This window comes from Alternaria infectoria (assembly GCF_024043175.1).
Source record: "Alternaria infectoria strain BMP 0036 chromosome Unknown scaffold_2, whole genome shotgun sequence".
Lineage (NCBI taxonomy): Eukaryota > Fungi > Ascomycota > Dothideomycetes > Pleosporales > Pleosporaceae > Alternaria > Alternaria infectoria.
This window is the reverse complement of record NW_026250691.1, coordinates 538,454-563,142: the sequence shown is the minus strand read 5'-3', so window position 1 is coordinate 563,142 and position 24,689 is coordinate 538,454. Positions and strand designations below refer to the sequence as shown.

The following is a 24,689-nucleotide window of genomic DNA, read 5'->3' as shown; positions in this document are numbered from 1 at the left end:
ATGGCCGACAAACTGCGCGCGCAGCAACAACTCGAGGCTCTCCAGGCCCGCTACATCGGTATCGGAAGCGCAGACACTACTAAGCACGAATGGACATCCAACATCGCGCGCGACTCGCTCTCGAGCTACGTCGGCCACCCGCCTCTTCTACAGTACATGAGCATCGGACTGGGACAGCCGCGCGAAAAGACCCGACTACAGTTACTAGAGCGCATGGTTAGGCCTGTCGGGCCTCCGCCTGAGGTGAGTAATGGGAATGTTGAGTTTTAGAAGCAATGAGCTGACAGGAAGTAGCAACAAGATTGATCGGGAGACTCTGTAACGACAGACTTGATTATGGAGACATGCGGAGAACGAAGATCCAAAGCGAAAGCCGCCTTCCATCCCCAACACGAATGCGCGCGAGGCCGGCTCGTGGATGAAGAGGAACAGATGGGTACATGCTGCTTGTCTAGGCTATCAAAGCCGATACTATGAAGTCGTTCAGTAGCGTAGCGCACGCTGAGTGCCGGTAGTGAGGTGTACACACCTCGGCCTCTCTCAAGATACCCCAATTGCCACCATAGCCGGGGCCCAAAGTCTTTCTCCAACTCGTGCTCTCCCATGTTTGACTTCTCAATCGCTATCACTCGCGCTTCCTGTTGGACCATCATCGTCGTCGTCTTCCACCACGTCACCACCCATTAGCATCGAGACTTCACCCTTTTGCAGCATGCTCTTCAGCTCAGTGTTCCTCGGGTCCACCAGCTCAATAGGCTTGAGCTTCGCCTTGTTCCTTATTCTCGGATCGCATCCCGCGTCTAGGAGCATGGCCACGATGGAATGTCCGTGGGGCCAGACGGACTTTTCGAGCGAGTTGACGTAGCGTACGGCTTTGTGAAGGGGAGTATCCTGCTCCATGCGGTCGATCTCGTCGATCTCAAGACCGTCTTGGTCGAGAAGCATGTCAATAACTTCGACTGTGGCAGAGTTAGTCAAATCATGCCCCGTGTGGCGTGCGACAAAGACGTCCTGGTGCTGCGCCGCTGGGATAGATACTTACAGCTTCCGTATGTTGCCGCGACGTGGAGACAGCCGTTACCCACACCGTCGCGTGTGTTGTTCAATGTCTCGGCGACATGATCCTCTGGCTTCTTCCCTGATTTCGAGGCAGCAGCAGCAAGGTCTTTCAGAGTTTCCTCAAGCAGCTCGGTGTTGTTGCGTCGGCACGCTTCGAGGACGAGTTCACGGGGGGAAGCACCCTACATATTGGTCAGCAGTGGCAGGCGCTGGATATGCATGTGTATGCACCTCTTCGTCCGCCATGGTATGTGGTGTTGAGGATGCGTCGGGTGACTGGGCAGGGACGGCGGTCCAGTCAGGTACGCGTGAATGTTTCGAGCTGTGGTTTGGCGGGGTACTCGGAGGTGCTAACGGAAAGCGAACAGGGCAGGGCGGTGTGAGGAAGTGAAGTATCTCTCTAATACGGCGATAAGGATGCAGGCGACGTCGACAGGCCAGCGTGCATAAGCCCCAATCTGAGACAGTCCCAAGTGCGCGTCGCCGGTGGCTTTTCGCTGCTACACTGTCGCCCCGCACTTTGCCGTTCCCAGCCCTAGCGGGCCAGGGTCCGTCATAACTTTTGATCTTCTTCGCGCTCGGCTTCACGCGTCCAACTTCTCTTTTGCTTACTGCCGCCCACCATGTTGCTTTGTAAGTCCCATACTCACATATCCGCATGTTCCGCATGTGCCTGCTACATGGCCATCTCTACAGCTCCACGTCACACTTCAGCCACAGCTGACTGCCACAGTTTGCCCAACATGCAGCAATATGCTGCGCGTCTCCAAAGTACCTCCCGGCGATCCCACCACCGAAGACGCTGTCGGCCAAAACCGTTTCGAATGCCTTACCTGCCCCTACCACTTCGTCATCAACAAACGCTACTATGAGCGAAAATACTTGAAGAAGAAGGAGGTCGAAGACATCCTGGGTGGAAAGGGCGCCTGGGATAACGTGGACAAGACGGAAGGTGCGCTCCGATATTTCAGCTGCAACCAGGGCCCCAAGATTGCGCCATCTTGGGCGCACCTGCTACACCTGTTGGCATCGCTGACAAGTACACAGTACAATGCCCGAACGAGAAGTGCCGGAACCACGAAGCATACTGGTACCAGCTGCAGATTCGAAGTGCCGACGAGCCTATGACTGCTTTCTACAAGGTACGTCACATACCCGACTTCCTCAAAAACCCCACTGACCTGTTCCAGTGCACCCAATGCGCGAAAGAGTGGCGAGAATGATCTGCGAGTCCTGTTCAAATATCCAAGGAGTTTGGAAGCGGAGTTCTTGTCTTAGTATACCCCGGCTGCATTTGGTGAATGAAGTTCATGTTCTCTTTTGACTTGCAGGTGCCAGTCGCTGTGAAAGGCTCAGGATGATTCAGATTCCCGACCCCGAATCGGTTCATACTCGTGGTGATCATCTCACGACAACGTCGATGCATCTCCATCATCGACCCGCGCGAACCAAAACTATGCCCCAGTTTGAGTCACAGGCGCATCCTGCACTGGCTGGCCCGTGCCGCAGGGTGGACGACCTCGCAAGATGGCGCGGATTCCTACCTATTCCTCTCTCTCCCATCGTTGCTTTCGGGCCTCTTGCAAAAGCATGCAACTATCTCCCGGCTCTGCTGATAGACCTTGCCTCATCAACCTTCATCACACCCGCAAGCCCTACCTACCACCGAGGTCGGGAACCTATGCCAGGATGATGGCTCAAGGTACCGACACCGAACAACCAGTCATACCAGTTTCTCGGTCATTCCACGCCTGGGCGCGACTTCCTGATGAGCTCAAGTGCGAAGTTCTCTCGCACAATCTAACCCTGGATGGAAGAATCGACAAGAGGAAACACGCCCAGTGTCTACAGTCGGACCTGTTCCCACTCTTGGCCACGCGCAACCGTCATCTAGCCAACATCGTACAAGAAGTATATTACAACAAAAATGTCTTCGAGCTGTGCATCGGGTGCCGCATGCAAACAGGCGACGTCGAACTTGGCAAGGGCTATTCGTTTTCCCCTGAGGACCGCATCAGCGGTCTCTGGTGTCCCAAGCCACATACGGCTGCCATGATACGTCATCTGCATATTGTGGCGATGAACTGCAAGGTCGGTGTAGAGAAGGGACTTATATGTGCCTCGCACTCGACGAGTTGGATGTACCTTATAGATCTACCTTCCCGAGACTATTGGAATAACGGTACCAAAGATGATGCACCTCGCGCCAATATAAACCCTGGATGGCAAGAACGCTTCGTCAACCTACATACCCTTGGGATCGAGTGGCGTCTTGAACGCGATATCATGCCCGGATGCTTTCTCGAGGATGGCATAGGAGACACGTTGAGAGCTTGTATAGAAAAATCTGGGATACGTCTCCGGGCACCGAAGGTGGAGTTTACGGTCCGTGATACGTACAATGGCCGCCGGTTCTTGTGGCACTATCATCCTTGCGAGCAGGATCATACCGAAGTCTTTCAACATCTAAAAGACATGATCATGGGCAAGAAATCTTAAGTCATGCTACCAATCATTGGGGGAATTACAGGGGCGGCACCGGGTGGTGTTGAACATGTAGGATGAGCGGAAAAGCTACAAGGTCTGGACGTGCAAGATTCTCATCTCAAGTTTCCAATAGCTGCTTTTTACTATCCAGAATGCTAATGAATACATCCTCATTGACCAAACCCAGGCATGGCTGAGACTCACGTCCAATCAAGAAGCTGATCATCTTCCTCTGTCGGGACGACCAAGACCCTCGCCACATGCGGCCATAACACAAAATCCCACAACCAATAGCCCTCCTCATTCAGATGCACATGGTCGTCGAGCATATTCTTGATGAACATGTGCCTCGTATCAACCCACTTCACCTTGTCCTCGCGATCCCGTTCAGTCTGAGCCTCATAATCCTGCAGCTCGTGCTCCTTCTCAGCCCGAAGAGTCCCGTTGATCTCTCCAACAACCTCCCTTAGCATCTCATTACTCTGATCCACAATCGCATCAGGTATATCCAGTCTGTACGACATATCGCAAGCCAACACCGTACTCTCCGGCGCAATCCTCAGACAAGCCTCTACCAATACTCTCCAGCTCTCCACATCCTGCTTCCGAAATGCGCGCTTCTTCTGCAGATTGTTCGTCCCGGAAGCCAGGATCCAGAGTTTGATATCGCATACGTCTTTCTTCGCCGTCTTGAGCAAGGAGTAAAGACCTCCCGCGAGTCGGTAGGCGACGTTTTGATTGCTGTCGCCGCCTACACCGGCATTCCATGCGACTCCAGTGTCTCCGAGCTTGCCGATATCCGTGGTGATGCCGCTGGTTTTGAAGCGTTCGAGCATGGAGTTGCCGAGATAGACGACGGTGATCGGGGATGTGTTTGAGAGATTTGGGGTAGGCGCGTCTGCTGCGAGCGGGGACACGTCTTTGTCTGGTGTAGGTAACGGGGCATAGAGTTGAAGACGCGCGGTAAGTTCTGGTACGTGTACTTGGTAGTGCGTTTGGTGCGAGCGTTGCTTGAACTTGGCGAATGATCGAAGCCTTTCTAGGAACTCGGCATCGGACAGGTGCAGGAAGTTTGTCTTCGCATCTGTAGGGATGGTGGACGCTGCATTGCTCTGTTGGGCGTTGGAAGACATTTTCGGATTAACTTGAGATATTATGGTTTTGCGAGGCTTCAACGGCGCGATGTTTTGTTTGTGTGAATTCCAATAGTAGAAGTTGCAATACAAGTGGAATCAATGCAAATGGCTCTGACTGTGGTGAGCGTGGGATGCGACTGCTAATCTGTGGTTGAGGGTGGAGAAGGCGACGAATCAGCGCGTAGGGGTCAGCAATCGTTCCTGCTTACAGCTAAATTGCGGCAGCAGGAAAGGGCGTCACAGTTTCAAGGGCTGATGCATTGGAGGATTAATGAGAATACCTTCGTGATCGTACATCTGAGTAGCTAACTTAATACACCTAGAAGCTCGCTCACTCGCTTGTCAAACATGCATCTCTAGATTTTTTTAGGGGAGACGAAACTTCCCCACGTCCAACAGCCTACCGCTCCATCTTTTAAGTTCATAAGAAGGAGCGCATCATATGTCCACCATCACGTTGCTACGTCCGAACTGGATAATCTGCCCACATATGGTGCCCATATGGCGAGTCCTTCGGCCGAGTCGACACGGTCTTGATCGTCACGCGGTGCTGGTATTGATAAACGCCCGCATGGGCAACACCAGTGACGAACTTCGACCTCTCTGTAACGTATTGAGACCTCTCGCCTATGTCTTTGTCCTCATATATATAGAAGCGTTGCCATCGTTCTTCCCGAGTTCCGTTGGCTTTTAGGTCAAGCTGCTCACAATAAAGTGATTCCAAAGCTTCGATATCGACGTCGCTTGATCCGAATGTGACTGATATGATGGTCAGATGGCGCGTGGGGAAGTGGATTGGGCCGAGTCGCTGAAAATACGCCTCGAAATACGACCTCGGTTCGTCGTCGGCTTCCTGGTCGTCGAAGAATAGAGACTCCGGGTCGAGGTTGACCGTCAAGTAGTGTAAGTTCGGAAATGTTGACCCATCCGATATATCCCTCAATAATTTTAGATGATGAGGTCTGTTGTAATCGAGGTTAATCTCGAGACGGCGGACAAGCGGCCTTACAACAGGTGGTGGACAGTAGCAAATATTCCTCTTTGAAGAGGGGGTGTCGTTGGACAGCATCGCCGTCCGATTGACCCCATAGAAAGCTTCCAGAACAAGATGCTTGATTTCGGGAACGGAGAGGAGGGGCATGACTGTCTTTTTTAGCAACCGCCTTGTCTCAAGCGTACGGTACTGAAAGAGATTGCGGTCGAAACAATCTTGGGGATAACAGAGATAATGGAGGTCGCATTTTTCGAGCCAAGCGCAGGCTGTCACGGCTGTTGGAGTGTGGACGGTGTAGCGTAAGATGAGCAGCTTCAGCTCTCCAGGGAGGCTGCGGAACCCTCGGCGGAATCTGTCGGATCCGGTTGTCATATTGGTAGTCGTAATTCTTGGTTGGGTGATGAGACTCGTATGGTGTAAAGGCGTTGATGGTATGAGCGGGATTTATGTATAGAGTAGTGGCCTCAGAGCGGGACGCAAGGCAGGTACCACCTGAGGTCAAGTCCGTGCAGCGCGACTCACCAGGCAGGTGCAAAACTAACATTGTGCAGTGAAACGCTTACAAGGTCCTGAATGGCAGTGAAACTTCGGTGGGGTTGAGATTAAATAGGCTTACGATCTGCGCAATAACGACTATAATATGAAAAGCTCCTGGGAAAGACGTTCCTTATCGAGGTTGAAAATTGTTGTATACATGACAGTCAAGACGCTACCGCTCATGTCCAGGACATGCTCTCTGACGACTTGATGGGAATTATGCGCCATGACACCAGCCCGTATAACCTTTGGAGCTTGTCCTAATAGCACCTTCACATGTCCCACGCTTCTGTCACTCTGCCACGTCAATTCGGCGCAAAGCCGACAAATATCCCTCGTTCAAGCAGTCAAAATGCGCCTCGGAGGAGAAACGCCCCAGAACAGTGGTTCGAGGCCTTATAGTCCTGGAGACAACTCTCACGTTGTATAGTGACTCGGAATCGGCGGTCCTGTCATACCGATAATACCACGTTCGATCATGCGCTCGCAATGACCGTCACAGCGAGTGCGCTCATGCGCATGCTCGACTTCGACCTGGATGTTCTTGGCCTGCAACAAAAGGCGCGCCTGCTCTGGCAGTCTCTCGAAGAAAACGCTTGAACCTTCTGGAAGACAGCAAGGCAAGCGAATCGCAATGCGGAGTTGTTTCAACGAGGTGAAGTATCTTCCCCAGCCAGCCTTGGCCTCACCGTCATTTGCCCACAAGTGCGGCTCCTGAAACCTGCCTATCAGAAACATTGACGTTGTGTGCCCGGCTCTGAAGGACGCGCGGCGAGGATGAGCTAGGACATCTAGTTGCGAGCCTTGGCAACCGATGCAGTAGAATGGCTTCAAGGGTAACTCAAAAGTGTGTATTTCGATGTGTAGCTCGAGCTTCGTAACAAGATGTGCGATGGCCTTAGATGGATAGCGGAACCACAATGGGGCGCAATAAGGTTGTCGTAGATAGCGCGCAGTTGGAATGCCTGTCCGACGTGACTCGGGAATAACTAACCAGGCCAACTTGAATGTATTTTCATGGTAATAGATCTGGAAAGCAATACTACACAGTTCTTTATTGGCAAGCGCGGTGTTCAGAAAGCGGGGTCCGTAGATAAAGTCATGGCTACGACAGGTGACACTCCAGGGAAAGCGGAGATGGTGTCGAAAGATCTCAAGCTTAAGCTCCTCCGGAAGGTCATTGAAGCGATCGAATTTGACATCAGTGTCGGAAGAAGTAGTGGAGAGGAGTAAGTTCTCAGGTGAGTCCTTAGGGACGGAGATGGCGGGTGGGAGATGGACGACCGAATCTTCGGCCATGTTGTCTTCGGCGATTTCGAATCTTGGCTTCAGCGTCGAGGGACTGACGGGGTGGGAGGTTGATTGGGTGCGTACTTAGCAGCTAGGCAGCTTGGATATGTTGTCTGTAGAGCTGCTGGATACCCACCAGTATTGAAGTGGACAAGGAGCTCAGTCTGTGCGCCCTCCACGGTCTATTCCACTTCAAAACAACGCTGCTTGACCAATCAGATGGGCAGTACCACGACGTCAGCTGTCGGACAGTTTCTCAGGCAACGCAGTGACGCTTTTGCCGAGGAAGGGGACAGTGCCAAAGGTCTCGTGCGATCTACAGTAATCCCGATCCCCGCTCGGTAGCGGCTAAGTTCGCTCAATCTACATCTGCTTCATTATCAATGGTAAGCTCTACCATACCATTGACCGAACATGTGTCTGGCCGAATGAACCAGCGAGCGGCGGCCATGCTGACTGTGCCTGCACTCATCGCCAGTGTCGCAATGTGCGGCTTCGGTAGCTCTTCTAGCACAGCCTGGTTGTCTCTCGGAAAGTCCGCTGCCTTTGCAGACCGCGAGTAGAAGATACGAGATGACAGAAAGGGTACATAAGTACTGAGTCGGAAGAATCGCGGGTGATGACTCTCGGCCTTGGAGGTTGATGTGTCAGATCGTTGTCTTGATACCTTCTTGACATTGACGTCCTGAGTCTGCACAATGTCACGAGCTTTCTTTGGAATGACGAGCGACTTCCGGGTCTGGTTTTGACTCCTTCTCTGGTCGACAGGTAGGGTTGAAACAGTGTTGTCGGCAACAAATGGACTGACAGAGGCTACGTCTAGATCCATTACGCAAGGCTGCCAGCTCTCATTGAACTCCACGGGCTCGAACGATGCGCCTTTATTGCGCATATAGCTCTGCTCGATGACACCAGAGCCTCGCAATAATGTTGGCTGTGAAGCGCCATGAAAGTTGTGCAAATGCTGGAGGAAAGCGTCTTCAGATGTGTAAAACTCTTGATTGCACGAGCGATACCGATGGTAGTTCTGCGCATGTTCGACGTGGAACGTTCGATAGCCGGAGCCGCAAAGGTGACAATGGTGAGCTTTGGCCGAAGGAAAGTCTGGACACAGGGGCGGACCTGCATTGTCTGCAGCAACGTCGTCGAAGCTCCGGAGAAATCGACAGCTCCACACACGACAGTGAGAGTGTTCGTTCATATCTTTGACATCCGTAAAGACCTTTTGGCAGTATCGGCATCGGAAGGATTCGTATGGTGTAGTCGAGTAGAGGTTCTCCAAATGGTTTTCCTTGCGCTCGCTCCACCACACAGCACGGTCAAGCTCACGCGCGACGAGGTGCTCAGCAACATGCTCACATCGTTCGGACCAGTCTTTTGACTTCTTTCCGCAGAAGCCACAATGAAGCATAGGATCGTCAAGCTTCATTGGAGCACCGAAGCGACGCCACTTCATGGCGAGGTCCTTGCAACCAAAGTTGTGGCCTTCAGCGGCTAATAATCGAGCTTGACAGCCGGTACGTACGGACGGATGTTTGGTGTTGGCGAAGTGAACATGGTGCAGATGCTGGATGAAGTGATCGCGGCGATAGAAAGTTCGTTGGGATTCGGGCTTGCTTCGGCATTGTTGGTACTTGTGGCCAGCCAGGTGAGCATCGTCGGGATGGGCCTGGCCGCAGAATGGACATGCTTCAAGATTTTCGGATGACTTTGTGTCACAGCAAATCCAAGTGGTTCGAAGCGCGTGGACAGAGTCTTCGTGGCGTATCCATTCATACTTCGTCTTGAATGCCCGCGGACAGAAAGTACAGAAAAAAGGCAGATCTTTCTGGGGTTCACCTGCACTGTTCACACCGTTAATGGCTTGGCGAGGAGATTCTTTCCACGCCATCCGACGTCTACCTCGGCGGCGATCACGACCAAAGGACGAGGTTTTACTGCGGCTACCGCTGGAAGACACTGTGTATGTTGTGGGGGCAGTGCCTTCAGAAGAAGCAATCGAGGTGATGACGGAACCTCTGCGACCTTGTCTGGACTCAGACCATCCACTATTTGGGATGCTTTCGTTGAGAGACTCAACATCAACGGCAGCCTGTACTGCAGACAGTTCAACAGCTTCCTCTTGGTACGACTGTGCAAGGTATACCGCCAGAGGCGGCTGCGGCAGTTGATTGGCGTCATCTGCTTGCTTTTGGAGGCTTTCCAGACTATCCTTTGACAGCTTTGTCTTCAGAGTGCGATTGCTCTGGCCTGAACCATCCTTTACAGCAGGATGGGAATCTGAACAGGTAAGTCAAAGCATGATCTCATGGAATGGAATACGACTCACCTCCACACTTCTTCCTGGCTCGGGTGTTATTGAACCAGTTGCGGACTTTCTTCACGTCGAGATTGGCTTGATGTGCGATGATGTCCAATTCCCACGCGCAGGGGTACGGATTGGCCGCAAATTCGTCCTCCAACACCTGCCTTGCCTCAAGTGGAATACGGCACTGAGGACCTTTACGTTTGGCTGATGCTGGTTTCCAAGTGGCAATTGAAGGTTGTTGCTGGGATGCGGCCGATCTGACTGGTAGCTGCTCCAGTGCAAGGGAGGCATCGGCCGGAATCATTGAATGATCGAGAGCTGAAGGACGTAGCCCAAGCTGAGAGTGCGGCGCATCAATTAAGCTGCCTTCATCATCGCATTGCATTAGCGCAAGTGATGACAATGAAGGCGGGAGAGCGAGATCCGTCGCGTCGCGGATCCTGTGGTCCTTCGCATGTTCCATATCAACCGTTTGCCAATCGACGTCTGCTCCTGGGTCTACACTCGTTTCAATCATAGACGTCGCTGCATATGTAGTTGGGTGAGATGTTGGCCATTGCTGGTTTATATCGGCAGAGGAGAGATCGTGTGCCACGTCGTACATGGGCACGTCGTACAATTGGAGGGTATTTTGGGCCGCTGGTTCCAAAGCGAAGTCAATAGCCGTGACATTGTCTGGTTGAAAGTATGGCACCGTTTGCTCACTTGAGGCATGGGTGTGTTCGACTTCGTTGTTCTGTTCAAGAGCGGCGAAATCGAAGAAATCGTTCATCCTGTCGAGCGCGTCGGGATCCATCGTGACGCGTCTAGTGCGGCCCTGGTGGACGCGCTGAGAGTGGTTTATCCTGGAGCCAGGCAATTTGTCATTGGCAGGTCAATAGGTCCGAATCGAAAAGAGAGACATCTGATGTTTGGGGGTCGCATGACAGAACGTGGAAGCCGGCTTGACGCTGATGAGGTTGAAGGTGCTGCGCCGTCCGTCGTCTATTGATGAACTGGGTGCGCCCGGGCGATCCTCCAGGCAGCCAACACTAGTCAGCTCATGCTGTGTGACGAAGAGACCGGCGTTTTCCTAGCATGATAGCAATTCATCAAGGCGATCTTGACAAGTAAACCTCACGGCACGGATTATCAGGATCTGCTCACTCGCGACTTTGATGCTGATATTAATCACGGTCGGCATCTGTCCGCGTTCAGGCCGGGAAGGCGCCACCATCCGATGTCGTTAGCGTGACTTCCTGACCCACCGAAAAGTTCCTCCACCCGAAAAGCTCACGACATTCGCAACTTCACGCGCATTGATCGCATCCAACTTTCACAATGGCGGCCGAAGTACAACTCCTGCAGCCCTTGAAGCTGCCAAAGGGGCCTTCCACCCTTACGTCTGAGCAGAAGTACTGGAACTCATTCGCCTCGGAGCTCAAACTCGACCCTTCGCAACATTCCTCGCCCGTAACTCACATCTCGATACCGCCCCCTCAGCCCGCCAATACGCTTTCGGCCACCCAGGATCTCTTCGCAGTCACCACGGGATCTCGCGTCCAGATTTTCTCATCCAAGAGCCGAAAGGTCGTCAAGACGATATCGCGCTTCGGCGTCGACGACGTTGCGCATTCGGGAAACATACGGCGCGATGGCAGGATTCTGGTCGCAGGAGGGGATACTGGTGTCATACAAGCGTTCGATGTCAAGAGCAGAGCCATCTTGAAGACATGGAAGGAACACAAGCAGCCCGTCTGGGTCACACAGTGGAATCCCACAGATCTTACTGGCCTGATGAGTTGTTCCGACGACAGAACCGTGCGATTATGGGACCTGCCGAGTGAAAAGAGCGTCATGAAGTTTGACGGGCATCAAGACTACGTGCGCAGCGGCACCTTCATGCCTGCGCAAAGTGGGCTGCTCGTATCTGGAAGTTACGATCAGACGGTGCGACTCTGGGATTCGCGAGTAGGCGGAAAGGCGGTGATGGTGTTCAAACACGCTGCGCCCGTCGAGACTGTCCTCCCTATGCCGTCTGGAACGGCCGTCCTCGCGGCAGCCGACAATGTCATCAGCGTTCTCGACATCGTGGCCGCAAAGCCGATCCACATGCTGCGCAACCACCAGAAAACTGTGACCGCGCTCTCACTAGCGAACAATGGCGAACGCCTCCTCTCCGGTGCTCTCGATGGCCACGTCAAGGTCTTCGAAACAACAGGCTGGAACGTCGTCGGTGGGATGAAGTACCCTTCGCCTATCCTGTCGCTCAGCGTCATCCCGAACCAAAAGGAGGACAGACACATTGCGGTGGGTATGCAATCCGGTCTTCTATCGATCAAGACACATCTTTCCGGCGAGCAGAAGGTTCAGGCTCGTGAGCGAGAGAAGGAGATGAAAGCGCTCATGGAAGGCAAGATCGAAGAGTACGACAGGAGCAAGAAGCGGAAGCGTGGAAAGGGCTGGGAAAAGCGCATCCGAGGCAAAGACTTCACCGGCGAGAGCGCAGACATCGTGATCGAGGGCAATGCGCGGGGAAAGATCACGGCCGGACAACCGTGGGCGCATGCGCTGCGAAAGGGCATGTACGCGCAGGCGCTGGACATGGTGCTCGAATCAAAGGTATGTTTTCCATTCTCCTGTACACCCCTGAGACTAAGACTAACATCTCTCAAGGACGCAAATGCCCGCAGCCAGTCCCTTACCCTTCTGACCGCTCTACGCCACCGCTCTGCTCTCCGAACTGCTCTCAGCAATCGCGACTCCGTAACACTCCAACCCATCCTCCGCTGGTGCATAAAGAATGTTTCCGACTACCGCATCACACGTCTGACCACCGACGTCGCGCTCGTGGTCCTGGACCTATACGCCGATCAACTGGGCAGAAGCGAGGAGGTCGACGATCTAATCATGGCGCTGATGCAGCGAGTCAAGGTGACCGTCGAAGCAAGCCAAGACGCATGGAAGGTACGTGGCATGCTAGATATGCTCGTCAGCAGCGTCGGCGCAGCAGACGGCGTGGAAGTATGAGAATGGTAAAGGGATCTTTTGTTTGCATAGCGAAGGCGTTTAGGATCTTGTCACATGTTCAAAAAGTTGAAAAGGCAGCAGCAGCCATGTACGTTATGCACCTTGGATGGGTGATAGAGAGATACCCGGATAAAGCGATTGGTATTGCTTTGGATGATGGGGAACGGTTGATCTTGAATGGTATATTGTACAAGCCAGTTTTCTTCCACCGGCAATATATGCTATACACTGAATTCGTACAATCGTTTACCACAGGCAGTATTGCCGTTGTGATGTGACGGGTCGGTCGGGAAGTGCGGTCCACAGCTTGCGGTTGTCGCGCTTCTTCTGAATCTCGTCTGAGATGCGCAAGCGCGTCTTCTCTTCCTTGAGAAGAACGGAGAAACCTGTCGTGCACTGTTAGCGCCCGATCCTCCGAAATAAAGTGTGTGACAAGCTCACTCGTCGTCCGGTGCTTCAGCATGTTGATAGCACCCCGCGCCCTGAACTCAGGGGTCTTCCAGCTCTGCCCGGGTCCCACCCACGCCTGGTCAATGTATATCTCGCTGGGATCGCGGACCACCTTCTTACTCCCATCCTTCAACTGGATCGTCGTGTCCTTGAAGAAAGGCACCTTGACCGGCTTCGCCTCCAGACTGCCATTCGTTTTCGACGTCTTGTAGTCCCAAGTATCCTTCGGTCTCCCCGCATCCGTAGCTGCTCTTTGCTTTTTCCAACGCGACACCGCAGCGTCTTCGCCAGCGAGACCCATGCCGCGGGCCGCAATGGCTTCGTTCTGCGCAATTTCGAGGCCCTTGATGACGTCGCGGGCCACACGTTTCGGGGAAAAGCGGAGTTGGACGAGGGCTTCGGAGACAGTCTTTCCGGCGATCTGGTTTACGACCTTCTGCAGCTTCTTGGTAGACGTAGGAAGGAGTTGTGACCTGTAGAGTGACTGGCGTTCGGTACGGAGTAACTTCTGCGCCTTTGTCATGCGGCCGTGACGCTTCACGCCGGAAATGACGAGTTTGCGCTCGAGACGCCTGCGGGCTTTCTGGTCGGGATCGAGTGACATATCCATGAGCTCCTTGTCCTCCTTAAGCGCCTCTTGTTGCTCTCGCTTGCGGTAATTCGCCTTGAGTTCGAGTTTCTCCTGCGGGCTCAGGTCTGGCCGCCAGCCGGGGATGTCGCTTTCGGGTGGGAAGAGGGAAGTTGGGGTTACGGCGAAGTCTCCTTCATGAGGAGTGGGGCGTACGGGCCCTGCTGATGCGTCTTTTCCTTTCGCACCTGTTCGTTTTGCCCTCTTCGATAGGTAGTCTTCGAGGATCGGGTTGGTGAGGTCATCGTTGTTATTCTTGACCCCTCTGAACTCTTCAGTGCGATGAGCGCCTGAAGAGACGGTATTGAAGAGGTCGTCATCGTTGTCTTTCTTGCGCCCGAACGAGACATTGCGCTGTGAGATTGAAAGGATCGAGGTTAAGGGTATCCATTGGGTGTGTGGGCGCGCGGCGAGGGCTATTCAATGTTAGTCGTCATGGTGTTGTACCGCCCGGAAGAACGACTAGCGCTCCGATAGGTGCGGAGAAAATGGTGCAGGGAATCAATGTTCCCAGTAATAGCTTACCTGACTGCCCCAGCCGCCGTGAGGGTATCCGGGCGCTCATAGCGATGCTCGACACCACGGCGCTGCGGCGTTGATGATGCCAATGCTGTGAAGTGTCGCGGGAAATTCTGTGGCACGGCGAAAGGCTCCGCGCTGGCGCAGGGCGCTTGCAGGGGGTTGGCTTGGCAGCGGGATCATCATTGAACCAGAGCGATCAGAACGCAGAAGAAATGTGCAGGAGTCGTGTCGTCCCGCTCCTGTCCAGACCACCGTCGACTCTAGACTCTTGACCCCGTTGCCTGACGCGCATTCCGTGACGCGCCAAACATCGTGCTGTACCGCCGCCAACTCACTCCGGGAGTCCGCATCCAGCTGCTCCGAGTCGCGACGTGCTCGCTCCATCATTACTCGATTAGTCGCAGGCCCAAGCTTGCCTGGTGCACCTAACCACCTTTTCTTCTAGACCGGGTGTAGGCCTTCTCACCCACGACGCCGACGAGGTCATCTCCCATCACACTCGCTATCCCCATCGCCTCGCGCCTCCGACGGTCCTTTTCGCGCCAAACGCCCGCCGTCGTCCCATGCCGCTCGTTACGAGGGACCCGATGCCTAGTAGTTTCTGCAGCTCGCGACCATAGGAAGAGAGAGCATCGACAGACGCCTGGCGCGCGTGTAGCATTCAAGACAGCTGCTGGATCGCAGTGCGTGCCAAACGAGGGCAAAAGGTCGTGAACGCTGTACACCATGGATATCAACTCGCTATTATCGCCGTCGGACTCGCCTGCGGGCACCCCAACACCACAAGCCGCCCCTACCATCCCGTCGCCGTCACTACTCCGATCCCCGGGCAAGCGCACAAGACGCCAGATGCCATCGCGAACACCTTCGGGCCTAAGCCAACAGATCAGGTCCTCCCCGCAGCCGCCCCAGACGCTCCAACAGCGTGTGCCGTCCCCGGGATACGCCAACATCGCGAACGGCGCAAGAGGAGTACACAGCACAATGGGAACGCCACAACAAATAGCATCGCCGCATGACGCGCGCATGACGACCCCGAACCCCATGTACCGTCAAACATCCACACCGGGCATGGACACTCTTGCAGGTACGTGCCCGCTTTCTTTGGGGTAGTGGCACAGTGCTGTAGACGGCCCCCATATGAGGGAGCCGCAGCTCAGATGCAGGGAGGAAAGAGCTACGACAAACGACGATGGGTCGCTAGCTCCCAGGGAATCTGCTAACAACTTTCAGACCTTGCCAGCATGCAGCAACAACAAGCTGCGCGCCAGAACTCTGTAGTCCACCAACGGCCTGTCACGTAAGTTCTTCATCTTTGCTGATTTTTCTCGTCCGCCCCATTTCTGAGCCGACGACTGCACCTGCATGTCCACAAGTAGCGCGCTTTGTGTTTTGTGGGGCAGGCAGTGACGTCCGGGTGTCGCGCTTGCCCGTGATCACGGGTTGCTGTAGCCCGTTCCGGCAGCCTAGTTTTGTCGCGCAAACTCCACCACCAAACACTGACCACTTGCCAGACTGCAACACCTCGGACAAAACCTCTCCGGCGAGTCCGTAGCTAGCATCATGTCCGAGGCCTCACCGCGACCGCGCAATTTCATCACTCGCTCTCTCGACCAACAGCACATCGACTGGCTCAACCAACTCGATAAAACGCTGCTGGAAAACCCATTCGACTACTACAGCCATGTTTCGCTCGTCACCATTCTACACCAAGGGCTCCAAAAACACCTCGCTTCGTTCGACTCCGACCCAAACGCGTACGACCCAAATGCGTACGAGTTGGTCCAGACTCTGCGCGATGCCTACAAAACCATGTCAGACAAGTATCCGCTTGGCGAGCTCTTGTGGCATTACCGGCTGAACGACGAGAAGACTCTGGCCAAGGATGTGGAGCAGCGCATGGGTGTGCTCGAACTGCACAAGCAGGCAACACAAGAGGAACCTTACAGCGCAAAGCTTTGGGCAGCATACGGCGAGTATGTGAGCTACCTGGTCGCCTGCTCTTGGGAGCAAGTACCCCCAGAGGAGTGGTCTGAAGAGGAGAGGCTTATTGGTCGAGAGCTCTTCCAACCCCAACTGCTACTGGACGCGCTGCAAGAAGGTGCTGAGAGAGTCAAGTACAACCTCCAAGAGAGCAATCTCGTCTGGGACCGCTACCTGCAGGTTTTGGAAGAAGACCTCGAGCGAGGAGGCTTCAGCCAAGAGAAGGCGAAGAGGGTAGCCGCCATCTACAACGACCGCCTCGGCCAACCACATGCAACATGGGCGAACACCCTTAGCAGATACTCTTCTTTCAATTCTCGCTACAATCAAAGCCACTACGAGCAGGTTATGGATGAAGTGGTGCAAAAGAATACACACATCAAGCAGCAATACGCCAACCGCGAAGAGTACGAGTTCAAACTCCTGCAGGCTATCCAAGCAGGCGACCAGGCTGCAGAGTACACCGCCATGACACGCTACTTGAAATGGGAGAAGAGGACTATGGGTGTCTACAGCTTCCATCTCGTCAACGCACTTTATGAGCGAGCCACGCTCCGATTTCCCGTTGATCCTTCCATATGGGAAGACCACGTTGAGTTTCTCGTTTGGCAAGATAACCGGTCGGTAGATTTACTCAATGTTCTCGAGCGCGCGACACGCCATTGCCCATGGTCCGGGTCACTCTGGTCCCACCGGTTATTGACACTCGAAGCGGAAAACAAGCCATTCGAGGACCTTGAACTTGTCAAGCACACAGCCACTGGGTCTGGACTTCTGGAGCACACTGACTTGGATGAACTCATCAAGGTTCAGCTCGCCTGGTGTGGATATCTTCGGCGAAGGGCTTTCGATGACCCCAGAGCAACGGAGGATGATGTTGATGTTGCCGAGGTCGGAATTCGATCGGCTTTGGAGTTCGTCCGAGAGGTCGGCATGAAGAAGCATGGCAGAGAATGGACGGACCGGAAGTACCGTCTTGAGCGCGCCCACATCAAGTTCTGGCTCCAACGCGGTGACATCGATCAAGCCCGGCAGATTCAGGACTCTATCACCAAGTACCAGGAGGACTCTTACGACTTCTGGTATCGCTGCTACATATTCGAGATGCTCCTGTGGGCGCCACACGCAACGAGGGGCAAGCAAAATGCAGGTCAACCGTTATTGCCGCCTACCCAGGCCACTGCCATTTTGGAACGTGGTATGAAGCGCTTACAAACAATTGATCAACCAGAGCTGCTCATCGACATGTACATTAGCCATTGCGAGCAGCACGAATCGGCGTTAAAGGTACGCAGCGCGACGATTGAGCGACGACGAGCTGAGCGCATCGTGTCCGTCCGGAGGGAGAAAGAGCGAGCACTTGCGGCCGCTGCAGCTCCGCCACAAGACACGCCAGATAGCCAAGTCGGAGACAGCTCGACGAAGCGGAAACGAGAGGACGGTGACGAGGATGCAGTATTGAAGAAGAGCAAGCACGTAGAGATCTCAGAGGCTCTTGACGGGGTCAACGGTCAAGCCAGAGTCGCGAGCGAAGCACCCTCGGAAGCTCGCTCTACAGGACCGAAACGAGATCGCGAGCACACTACAGTCATCGTGAAGAAGCTACCACTCAACACTACACAGACTCGAATACGCCAGTTCTTTACCGACGCAGGCACAGTCCGCAATCTAGTACTGAAAGAGGAGAAGGATAGTCTCACGGCTGTGGTGGAGTTTGAGTCACCCGAAGAAGCCCAATATGCTCTGAGCAAAGAGGCGAAAGGATTCGAAGGTCACAACATATCGATCGAGCGAGGCCAAGGCACGACACTATACGTCGCAAACTACCCTGCGCATGCCGACGAAGCCTGGATCCGGAACCTCTATAGCCCATTCGGAGAAATTATCGGCATTCGCTTCCCTTCACTCAAGTACGATGCGCATCGCCGATTCTGCTACGTTCAGTTTGCTTCAGCTGAACAAGCGGTCGCTGCGACACAGCTGAACGACACTGACATTGAAGGGTTGAAGCTAATCTCAAAGATCTCCGACCCCAAGGCCAAGAAGAAACGCGATGGCGCTACCTCCGAGGGTCGCGAAGTCTACATCTGGCATCTCAACTTCAAGGTTAAAGAACGAGAAGTTAGGGACGTCTTCTCCAAGTTCGGCAAGATTGAGAGCACCAAGTGCCCAACTATCAGGTCGACTGGCAACAACCGCGGTTACTGTTATGTCGTTTACGATAACAAGGATAGCGCTGAAGCTGCAGTGGCAGAAATGCATGACAAAGAGTTTGCCGGCATGAAGATTAATGTCGAGATTGCAAAAGAGCGACCTGACACGAAGCCAAAGGTGCAATCAACCCTCGATAACACAGATAACGCAGCCGTTCGCGAAGGTACTCCTGGACAGAGCAACGCTGCCCCTGAAACCGCTATCAAGCCCGCATCCTTTATGGACCGATCCATTGCAATCCTCAACCTGCCTGACACTGTGCCTGACGTGCGCATCAAACCGCTTGTCGAACAGTACGGCTTCAAGAGGATCAAGCTCGAACCCCATCATGGTGGTGCGATCATTGAGTTCACAACCGTGGAAGGTGCTGGCAAGGCTCAGTTTGCGCTTGAGGGCAAAGATTTCGAGGGAAGGAAACTGCGCATCGGTACAGTCCAGGACCTCAACAAGCAGAAGGGAGAGTGGAAGGCGAGCAACAGCTTCATCCAGCCAAACCGTGTCAACCGACCTACTGCTGCTCGCGGTGGACGAGGACGAGGAAAGCCCGGTCTTGGTCGCCCAGCTATACCGAAAGGTGCTACAACGACGAACGGCGAGCCGAAGAGCAACGCAGACTTCCGCGCACAGTTCTTGAAGGAGCCCGCGAAGGAGGCAAACAAGGACAACGACAAAATGGAAGAGTAATGGCAGAGGATTGGAGTACGGTCGCATGTCAAGGCCCGTGTAGGGCCTGACTGGTGTTTATCAAGGCGTGGGTTTCAACGGCCGCTTACGGTTCAACTGCATACTTTGGCGTTTGAGGATAGGTTTTCCATGGATCGGAGCCGGTATGGTTGGCTTTCGATGTCCTCTTTCCTCTTGGTCTGGTGCTGAGCACTGTGTGTGTAGTATAATATAATGAGTGTAAACTATACATGCGTCTGATCTGATTCACTGTGGTGATGCATTCCTATAAGATTGCAATGCCCTTACATCGGACTTTCTGATCTTGCCTACATCTACGCACGAAGTCTGATCGGTGGCCTATACACCCGACAGCTAATCAACCTAGCTTAGCTAATATGCTGTCGGGCAAGATGTGTGACACCAACGAACAAAGTGCACGTATGCGTAGCGCGGGACGCGGTCGCTTGGGCTGTGATCACGATCACAAATTCAAAAGCATAGTAGTCAGGTATATCTGTCGCGACCAATAAGTCAAGCGGAGCCTCTTGGAATCAAGAGCAAGTCACAATGGAGAGGAAGTTGTGTCATGGTCGCGTCAAGGTGACATCAATTCGACTAAATTCTCCAAAAAGCTTCATGCTGAGTCTGGTAAAGAAATGATAATAAGTAGAAAGAAATGACACGCTTTTCTTGCCTCCCTTACTATGCAAGTTCCGCTGACGTCCTGTTGGACTCAACCTAGGTATGAATGAAAGATATTTTCTCGTCGTCAAGAGCTCGTTGGAGCCTGACGATCATCGTAGTCTGTTGGCCTCTTGTGCTGTACCAGTCGCGAATGAATCAAACTTTTCGTGGCCAGCAATTGCCGGGATCAAGCACGCGAAAAAAAATCAATGAAGTACGCAATACCCAGCCGCCAGGAATCAAATGGTGATTCGGATTGCAGCTTGGGAAACGCCCGCTGTACACAATAGCCACTTTTGTTGCCCTCAGGCCCTTTGGTTCGCAAGCACTCGCCTCTCCTTCCATGGCTACTCGTTGACAAACTCCTTGTCTCCCGCTGTGTAGAGAAATCGCGGCGTATTAGGCGCCCATACCGAGTAGTACAATGATCCCCACATGTAGAGGTTTCCCTTGCATCTGAAGTCGATATAAAAGTCGTGCATGCGATCTAAGCCACATGCACGAATCATGTTGATCATGTAATCCTGTCTTCCATCGTCGTTGAGCCCGTTGAAGGTGTCGTCCTTGAGTGTGATGATAATGGAATGTCCTGGAGGGAAAAGGCTGCTAACATCCCTATCCGTGGTCAACGCAGCCGAAACCATGTCGTGCTGGATATGTTCATGATCACTCCCCAGCCAACGTCGAGTCATGATCGGAACAACTTTGTTGGTGTCTCTGAAGGAAATGGTGCCGTGTGAATTGGGGGGGACGCGGAGGTAAGGAATTGCGTCAGCGTCGTGGTGCATGCTGAGGTCTTTCAAGACCGGCAGGACGTCTAAGCCCGCAGCTGGCCATGGCTGGTTGATGATGGCTACCATCCTGTTACCGAGCGCCTTGACTTCATCTGTTCCGCTAAGGTGGGCAAGATAGTGCGGCAGAAGCTCTGCTGGTATGTCGACTTTGATGGCCCTTGTGTGCATGGGGCGGAGCTCGAAGCGCAGCTCATGACAGACTTGGGTCAAGCCCCAATAGGGACGTAAACGATGGGCATTTCGCCACTGGTCGTTTGTCTTGAAGCGCTTGCGGGACTTGATGGGTCGGTACTTGAGCTTGAGTTCTTGCCCGCGGCGGTGTTGCTTGGCGTCGGCGATCACGTAGTCGTAGATCTTGTTGCGGATCTCTGTTGAGGCATCAGTAACTGTCTTGCGCTTCTTAGAACTCCAACATACCCCCGGGTACGTCTAGCAGCCCAACGCCCACTTTGACCTTGCATGCCCGAGCGAGATGTGTGCGTGACGGGGCGGTGAGGTGTTCGTTGCTGTCTCTCTTACGTTTGGGCCTGTTGCGTAGTTAGTGTTGAAGTTCTTGCATGAGTGGTGGATATTTACGCCATTTGTTCTAGGGGTTTGGGAATGTTGGAGGTATGGTGATGGATGATGAAGCAATCGCGGCTTTATATACCTCGACTTCTCCACGCCAGGACGCTAATTGCTAGTCCGGTAAGCACGTGTCGATAACGAGGGTAAAGGTAGAAGCGACAATGCAGGCAATGTTACAAGTGAGAGAAGCTTCACATGCTATGATTTTCAGAAAGATGTTTGTCGAAATGGATACCCGGTCATCGGTCCCCACTTGGTTATATCGACTGGACTGGCCTGGAGCCGTTCCAAAGACAGGCGGATATGTGCCTTCGAGAGTTGAGATACCGGTGCCATCTTCAGCGTAACCGGTACGGTTGAGAAATGTATCTAGTCATGTTACTTTCGAATTGATGAAATAGAAAATCGCACCCAGCTGCGCTGCGATGGTATTGAGTTGAGTAGGCGTTGATGAATGTGAACGCGAAAGTAGTGGTGGTGCATTCGGTGACCGTAGGTGAGTCTCTCATTCACCGAGTACCGTGATATCGCCACTGGCCAATGACAGACCAGCGTGATGATGAGGGTCAACGAAGCCACTTTCTTGTGAGTTAGAAGCACCTGCTGTAGTATCGAAGACGGCGATGAACTCATCCACCATATCGACCATTGTACGATGTCCTCGGGCCACGTCCAGACGTCGAACTGGATGCTCTGCCCCCGAGTGCGAGCTGAAGCGCAGATGTTCGAGATTCCCACACTCCTTTAGAGCGTGTAATACTGACGACCAAGTGCCAGTCACAAGGCGAAGGTCGGAGAATACAGCTCGTCGCAATGTCGTAGACTGACTCCTAATAATAGCGACTAGGTCGTTTCCATGCAATGCGCAGAACATGAGCTGGAGTACTTCTAGCTTAAGGCAAGCGCAAGAAGCAACCATGTGGTGAACGATGGCTGCGGCGTAGTTAGTCCGATCTAGACTCATCGTGAAGCTTTTCAAATTTGGTGCAGTGGCAATGATATTTCCGACCCCATTCTGCCAACCAGGTGTGCGCGAGAGGTCATCGTTCCTAGACAAAGCAGAGAGAGTGAGAACTTTGAGGTGCGAAAAGCGATAGTGTAGTGTCCTCAGAGATTGCGTAGGTGTTTGGAGTGCTGAAAATGGTAGGATAGCCTCCTTATGTAATGCAGTCCCACGCTTGCACTTGGCCATACGAAACTCGCTCAGACGGACCTCGCTGTTAACGATGGCGTCCATGACGACCTGAAAGCATCTACTACGAAATAGACAATCGGCTGCGGAAAGAAGACTGCTGGATTCCGCGAGCTGGGATCCCCTCGGATGGAAGTGAATGGCCGTCAAGTTGGTGAAGCCTCGCAATGCTCGAACAAGGCCATCGTACAAGCGGGTTGGATACTCGCATTCCACGACATATGTGAATGTGGGTGCTTCGTCCTTGATATCTTTGTCTTGGATGCCAGGTACCCTGGGAAATCGTTTGGGTGGCGGAAACCTGCCGACACGGCTAATGGCAGTGAGGACACTATACTCCGCTGATGTCAAGAGCTGGATCTGTAGGACTTTGACAGAACCACGAAAATGAGGCGACTGCGCCAGGTTGACGAGACGGTTGAGAGAGGGTGGTCCAAGAGTAGTCTTTAGCCGGGAGAAAGCGCGTTCTACAAATACAGAATGGGTGAGGAAGCGACATCTCTTGGATGCAAGACGAAGGCTTTTGTGAGACGAGAGGCTAAGAGTGGCAGCAACGAGCTCGAACAGCTCGACAGGAAGGCGTTCTAGGTGCGAAGTCATGATGGCATGCTGACTGGAAGCTGGGGCTGTGAATCAAGGATGTTGACGGGGACGGGTGAAGGGTGGCACATGCTGTCAGGGCCTAGCCCGGAGCTAAGAGCCCGTGATAGCGTCAACCCCGCGAGTCCAGGAGCAGCGCACGACCTCAACCCAGCGAGCGACGAGAAGCCACGCTCCTTCCGAGTGAACAGCACTCTCGTTCACCTTATCGGCTTCATCTACTCTTTTTCTTCCATCACGCTCCCCATCACGGTTGCATCGCCCGCGGGTGCCGAACACCGGCCACAACGCAGTGGAGCCCGACAAAGATTTGACACCATCGCACCTGCCGCCGACAGCCCAAACAACCACCATGGACTCGATGCGCAGTCTCAACAAGTCGCTGCCCAAGACAAGAGGGCAGCACGATGTGCACCAGTCCTTCCGCACCGCTGCCCTCAACGTGACGCACCTGTACAAGTCCGCGCTTGCCGACATCGACAGGGCCCGTACCGACGGCTACCAGGAGGCTCTCGATGACCTGCTCACCTTCCTGGACAAGGAAAATATTGGTGTGGGCGACGGCGAGGGCTGGCGAATACGGCAGTGGGCCACGGAACGACTAGACGGGAGCTTGCCCAAGCAGACGAGCAGCGACAGTGACGACGAATACCTCGACAACAACCGCGCCAGAAGCTCATCACCCATCATGGACCGAACCCACGGCATGGACGACTCACGCACACTGGTACCCACGACGGTCACGGAAACACGCTCTGACTCTGCGCCGCCCCTCCAGATGGAAGCTTCTACGACCGAGGCCGACATGTCGCCACTACACCACATCTTCGAATTCTCTGCCGCACAAGCTCTACCCTCTGATTCACCAAACGAGACCGCCGCCGCCGACATGTCAGCTGCTGCCCGCCGCGCTTTCCCTGCTTCTCGCCGCCCCACGAACCGCTCGTCTACCCGAAACCTCCAGCGATCCGCCGCCCAGAATCTCTTCCAACTAGGCAACGGTGCAGGGCAGAAGAGACGACTCATGAACGACTTCTTCAATGTCGATGGCTTCAACGACCGGCGAGACGGCTCATCAGGCGGAGGATCCAAGCGCGGACGCATGTCATAGCACCGCAGCTCCAAGCCTGAGGACATGTCATCGAACTCCAGGCAATGACACGAACGACTGTTCGACGAATCACGACTACTTGCATCATACCCAGACGGCGCACAGGGCTAGTGGATCATTTTTCATACGCATTGGGGGAGGCTTACTAGACGCATTCTGTGGTGTTATTGATTTCGGAGGCTATATACCTTTTCGCATTTTCTACGGGGTGGGACATCATTCGGAGGTGGAAGTAGATAGCGTTTTTTTGGAGGGTGTTAATACCATCATTGCATGTCCTCAACTGTTGTATGCCATATGCAGTGACTCATCTCGTCCGTGAAGATGTGACTCCCAAACGCCGATGCATGCCCAAGTTTGTACTCAAGTCTTTCCACCTACAACACCTAGGTATACGTTCCAGGCTTGTGACCTTCAAGCGTCTCTTTGTATCCCTCCCATTATGCAAACCACCGATA

The 24,689-nt window shown here is 53.6% G+C and overlaps 10 protein-coding genes across 10 annotated transcripts; 5 read left to right on the top strand and 5 right to left on the bottom strand.

The window, feature by feature from the left end:
* On the top strand, window positions 1-515 carry J4E92_001623 (uncharacterized protein; the record flags this gene model as incomplete). Its single annotated transcript, XM_051493034.1, has 2 exons — window positions 1-243; window positions 456-515. The coding sequence occupies 2 exons, from the start codon at window positions 1-3 to the stop codon at window positions 513-515; spliced, it is 303 nt and encodes a 100-aa protein (XP_051356265.1).
* A 100-nt stretch (window positions 516-615) lies between these two features.
* J4E92_001622 (uncharacterized protein) lies at window positions 616-1,305 on the bottom strand (the record flags this gene model as incomplete). The annotated part of the gene is made up of 3 exons (XM_051493033.1): window positions 616-959; window positions 1,043-1,241; window positions 1,291-1,305. 3 exons carry the CDS (start codon window positions 1,303-1,305, stop codon window positions 616-618), a joined length of 558 nt encoding a protein of 185 aa, XP_051356264.1.
* A 507-nt stretch (window positions 1,306-1,812) lies between these two features.
* Window positions 1,813-2,282, top strand: J4E92_001621 (uncharacterized protein; the record flags this gene model as incomplete). The annotated part of the gene is made up of 3 exons (XM_051493032.1): window positions 1,813-2,011; window positions 2,107-2,201; window positions 2,250-2,282. 3 exons carry the CDS (start codon window positions 1,813-1,815, stop codon window positions 2,280-2,282), a joined length of 327 nt encoding a protein of 108 aa, XP_051356263.1.
* A 1,464-nt stretch (window positions 2,283-3,746) lies between these two features.
* J4E92_001620 (uncharacterized protein) lies at window positions 3,747-4,679 on the bottom strand (the record flags this gene model as incomplete). The annotated part of the gene is made up of 1 exon (XM_051493031.1): window positions 3,747-4,679. One exon carries the CDS (start codon window positions 4,677-4,679, stop codon window positions 3,747-3,749), a length of 933 nt encoding a protein of 310 aa, XP_051356262.1.
* Window positions 4,680-7,861: 3,182 nt separating this feature from the next.
* J4E92_001619 (uncharacterized protein) lies at window positions 7,862-10,607 on the bottom strand (the record flags this gene model as incomplete). Its single annotated transcript, XM_051493030.1, has 2 exons — window positions 7,862-9,783; window positions 9,833-10,607. 2 exons carry the CDS (start codon window positions 10,605-10,607, stop codon window positions 7,862-7,864), a joined length of 2,697 nt encoding a protein of 898 aa, XP_051356261.1.
* A 524-nt stretch (window positions 10,608-11,131) lies between these two features.
* Window positions 11,132-12,820, top strand: J4E92_001618 (uncharacterized protein; the record flags this gene model as incomplete). Its single annotated transcript, XM_051493029.1, has 2 exons — window positions 11,132-12,412; window positions 12,467-12,820. The coding sequence occupies 2 exons, from the start codon at window positions 11,132-11,134 to the stop codon at window positions 12,818-12,820; spliced, it is 1,635 nt and encodes a 544-aa protein (XP_051356260.1).
* A 246-nt stretch (window positions 12,821-13,066) lies between these two features.
* Window positions 13,067-14,804, bottom strand: J4E92_001617 (uncharacterized protein; the record flags this gene model as incomplete). Its single annotated transcript, XM_051493028.1, has 3 exons — window positions 13,067-13,206; window positions 13,262-14,314; window positions 14,756-14,804. 3 exons carry the CDS (start codon window positions 14,802-14,804, stop codon window positions 13,067-13,069), a joined length of 1,242 nt encoding a protein of 413 aa, XP_051356259.1.
* Window positions 14,805-15,146: 342 nt separating this feature from the next.
* J4E92_001616 (uncharacterized protein) lies at window positions 15,147-19,301 on the top strand (the record flags this gene model as incomplete). The annotated part of the gene is made up of 3 exons (XM_051493027.1): window positions 15,147-15,507; window positions 15,654-15,720; window positions 15,935-19,301. 3 exons carry the CDS (start codon window positions 15,147-15,149, stop codon window positions 19,299-19,301), a joined length of 3,795 nt encoding a protein of 1,264 aa, XP_051356258.1.
* A 1,013-nt stretch (window positions 19,302-20,314) lies between these two features.
* J4E92_001615 (uncharacterized protein) lies at window positions 20,315-21,342 on the bottom strand (the record flags this gene model as incomplete). Its single annotated transcript, XM_051493026.1, has 3 exons — window positions 20,315-21,129; window positions 21,179-21,288; window positions 21,338-21,342. 3 exons carry the CDS (start codon window positions 21,340-21,342, stop codon window positions 20,315-20,317), a joined length of 930 nt encoding a protein of 309 aa, XP_051356257.1.
* A 2,130-nt stretch (window positions 21,343-23,472) lies between these two features.
* On the top strand, window positions 23,473-24,231 carry J4E92_001614 (uncharacterized protein; the record flags this gene model as incomplete). The annotated part of the gene is made up of 1 exon (XM_051493025.1): window positions 23,473-24,231. One exon carries the CDS (start codon window positions 23,473-23,475, stop codon window positions 24,229-24,231), a length of 759 nt encoding a protein of 252 aa, XP_051356256.1.
* Window positions 24,232-24,689: the final 458 nt, after the last annotated feature.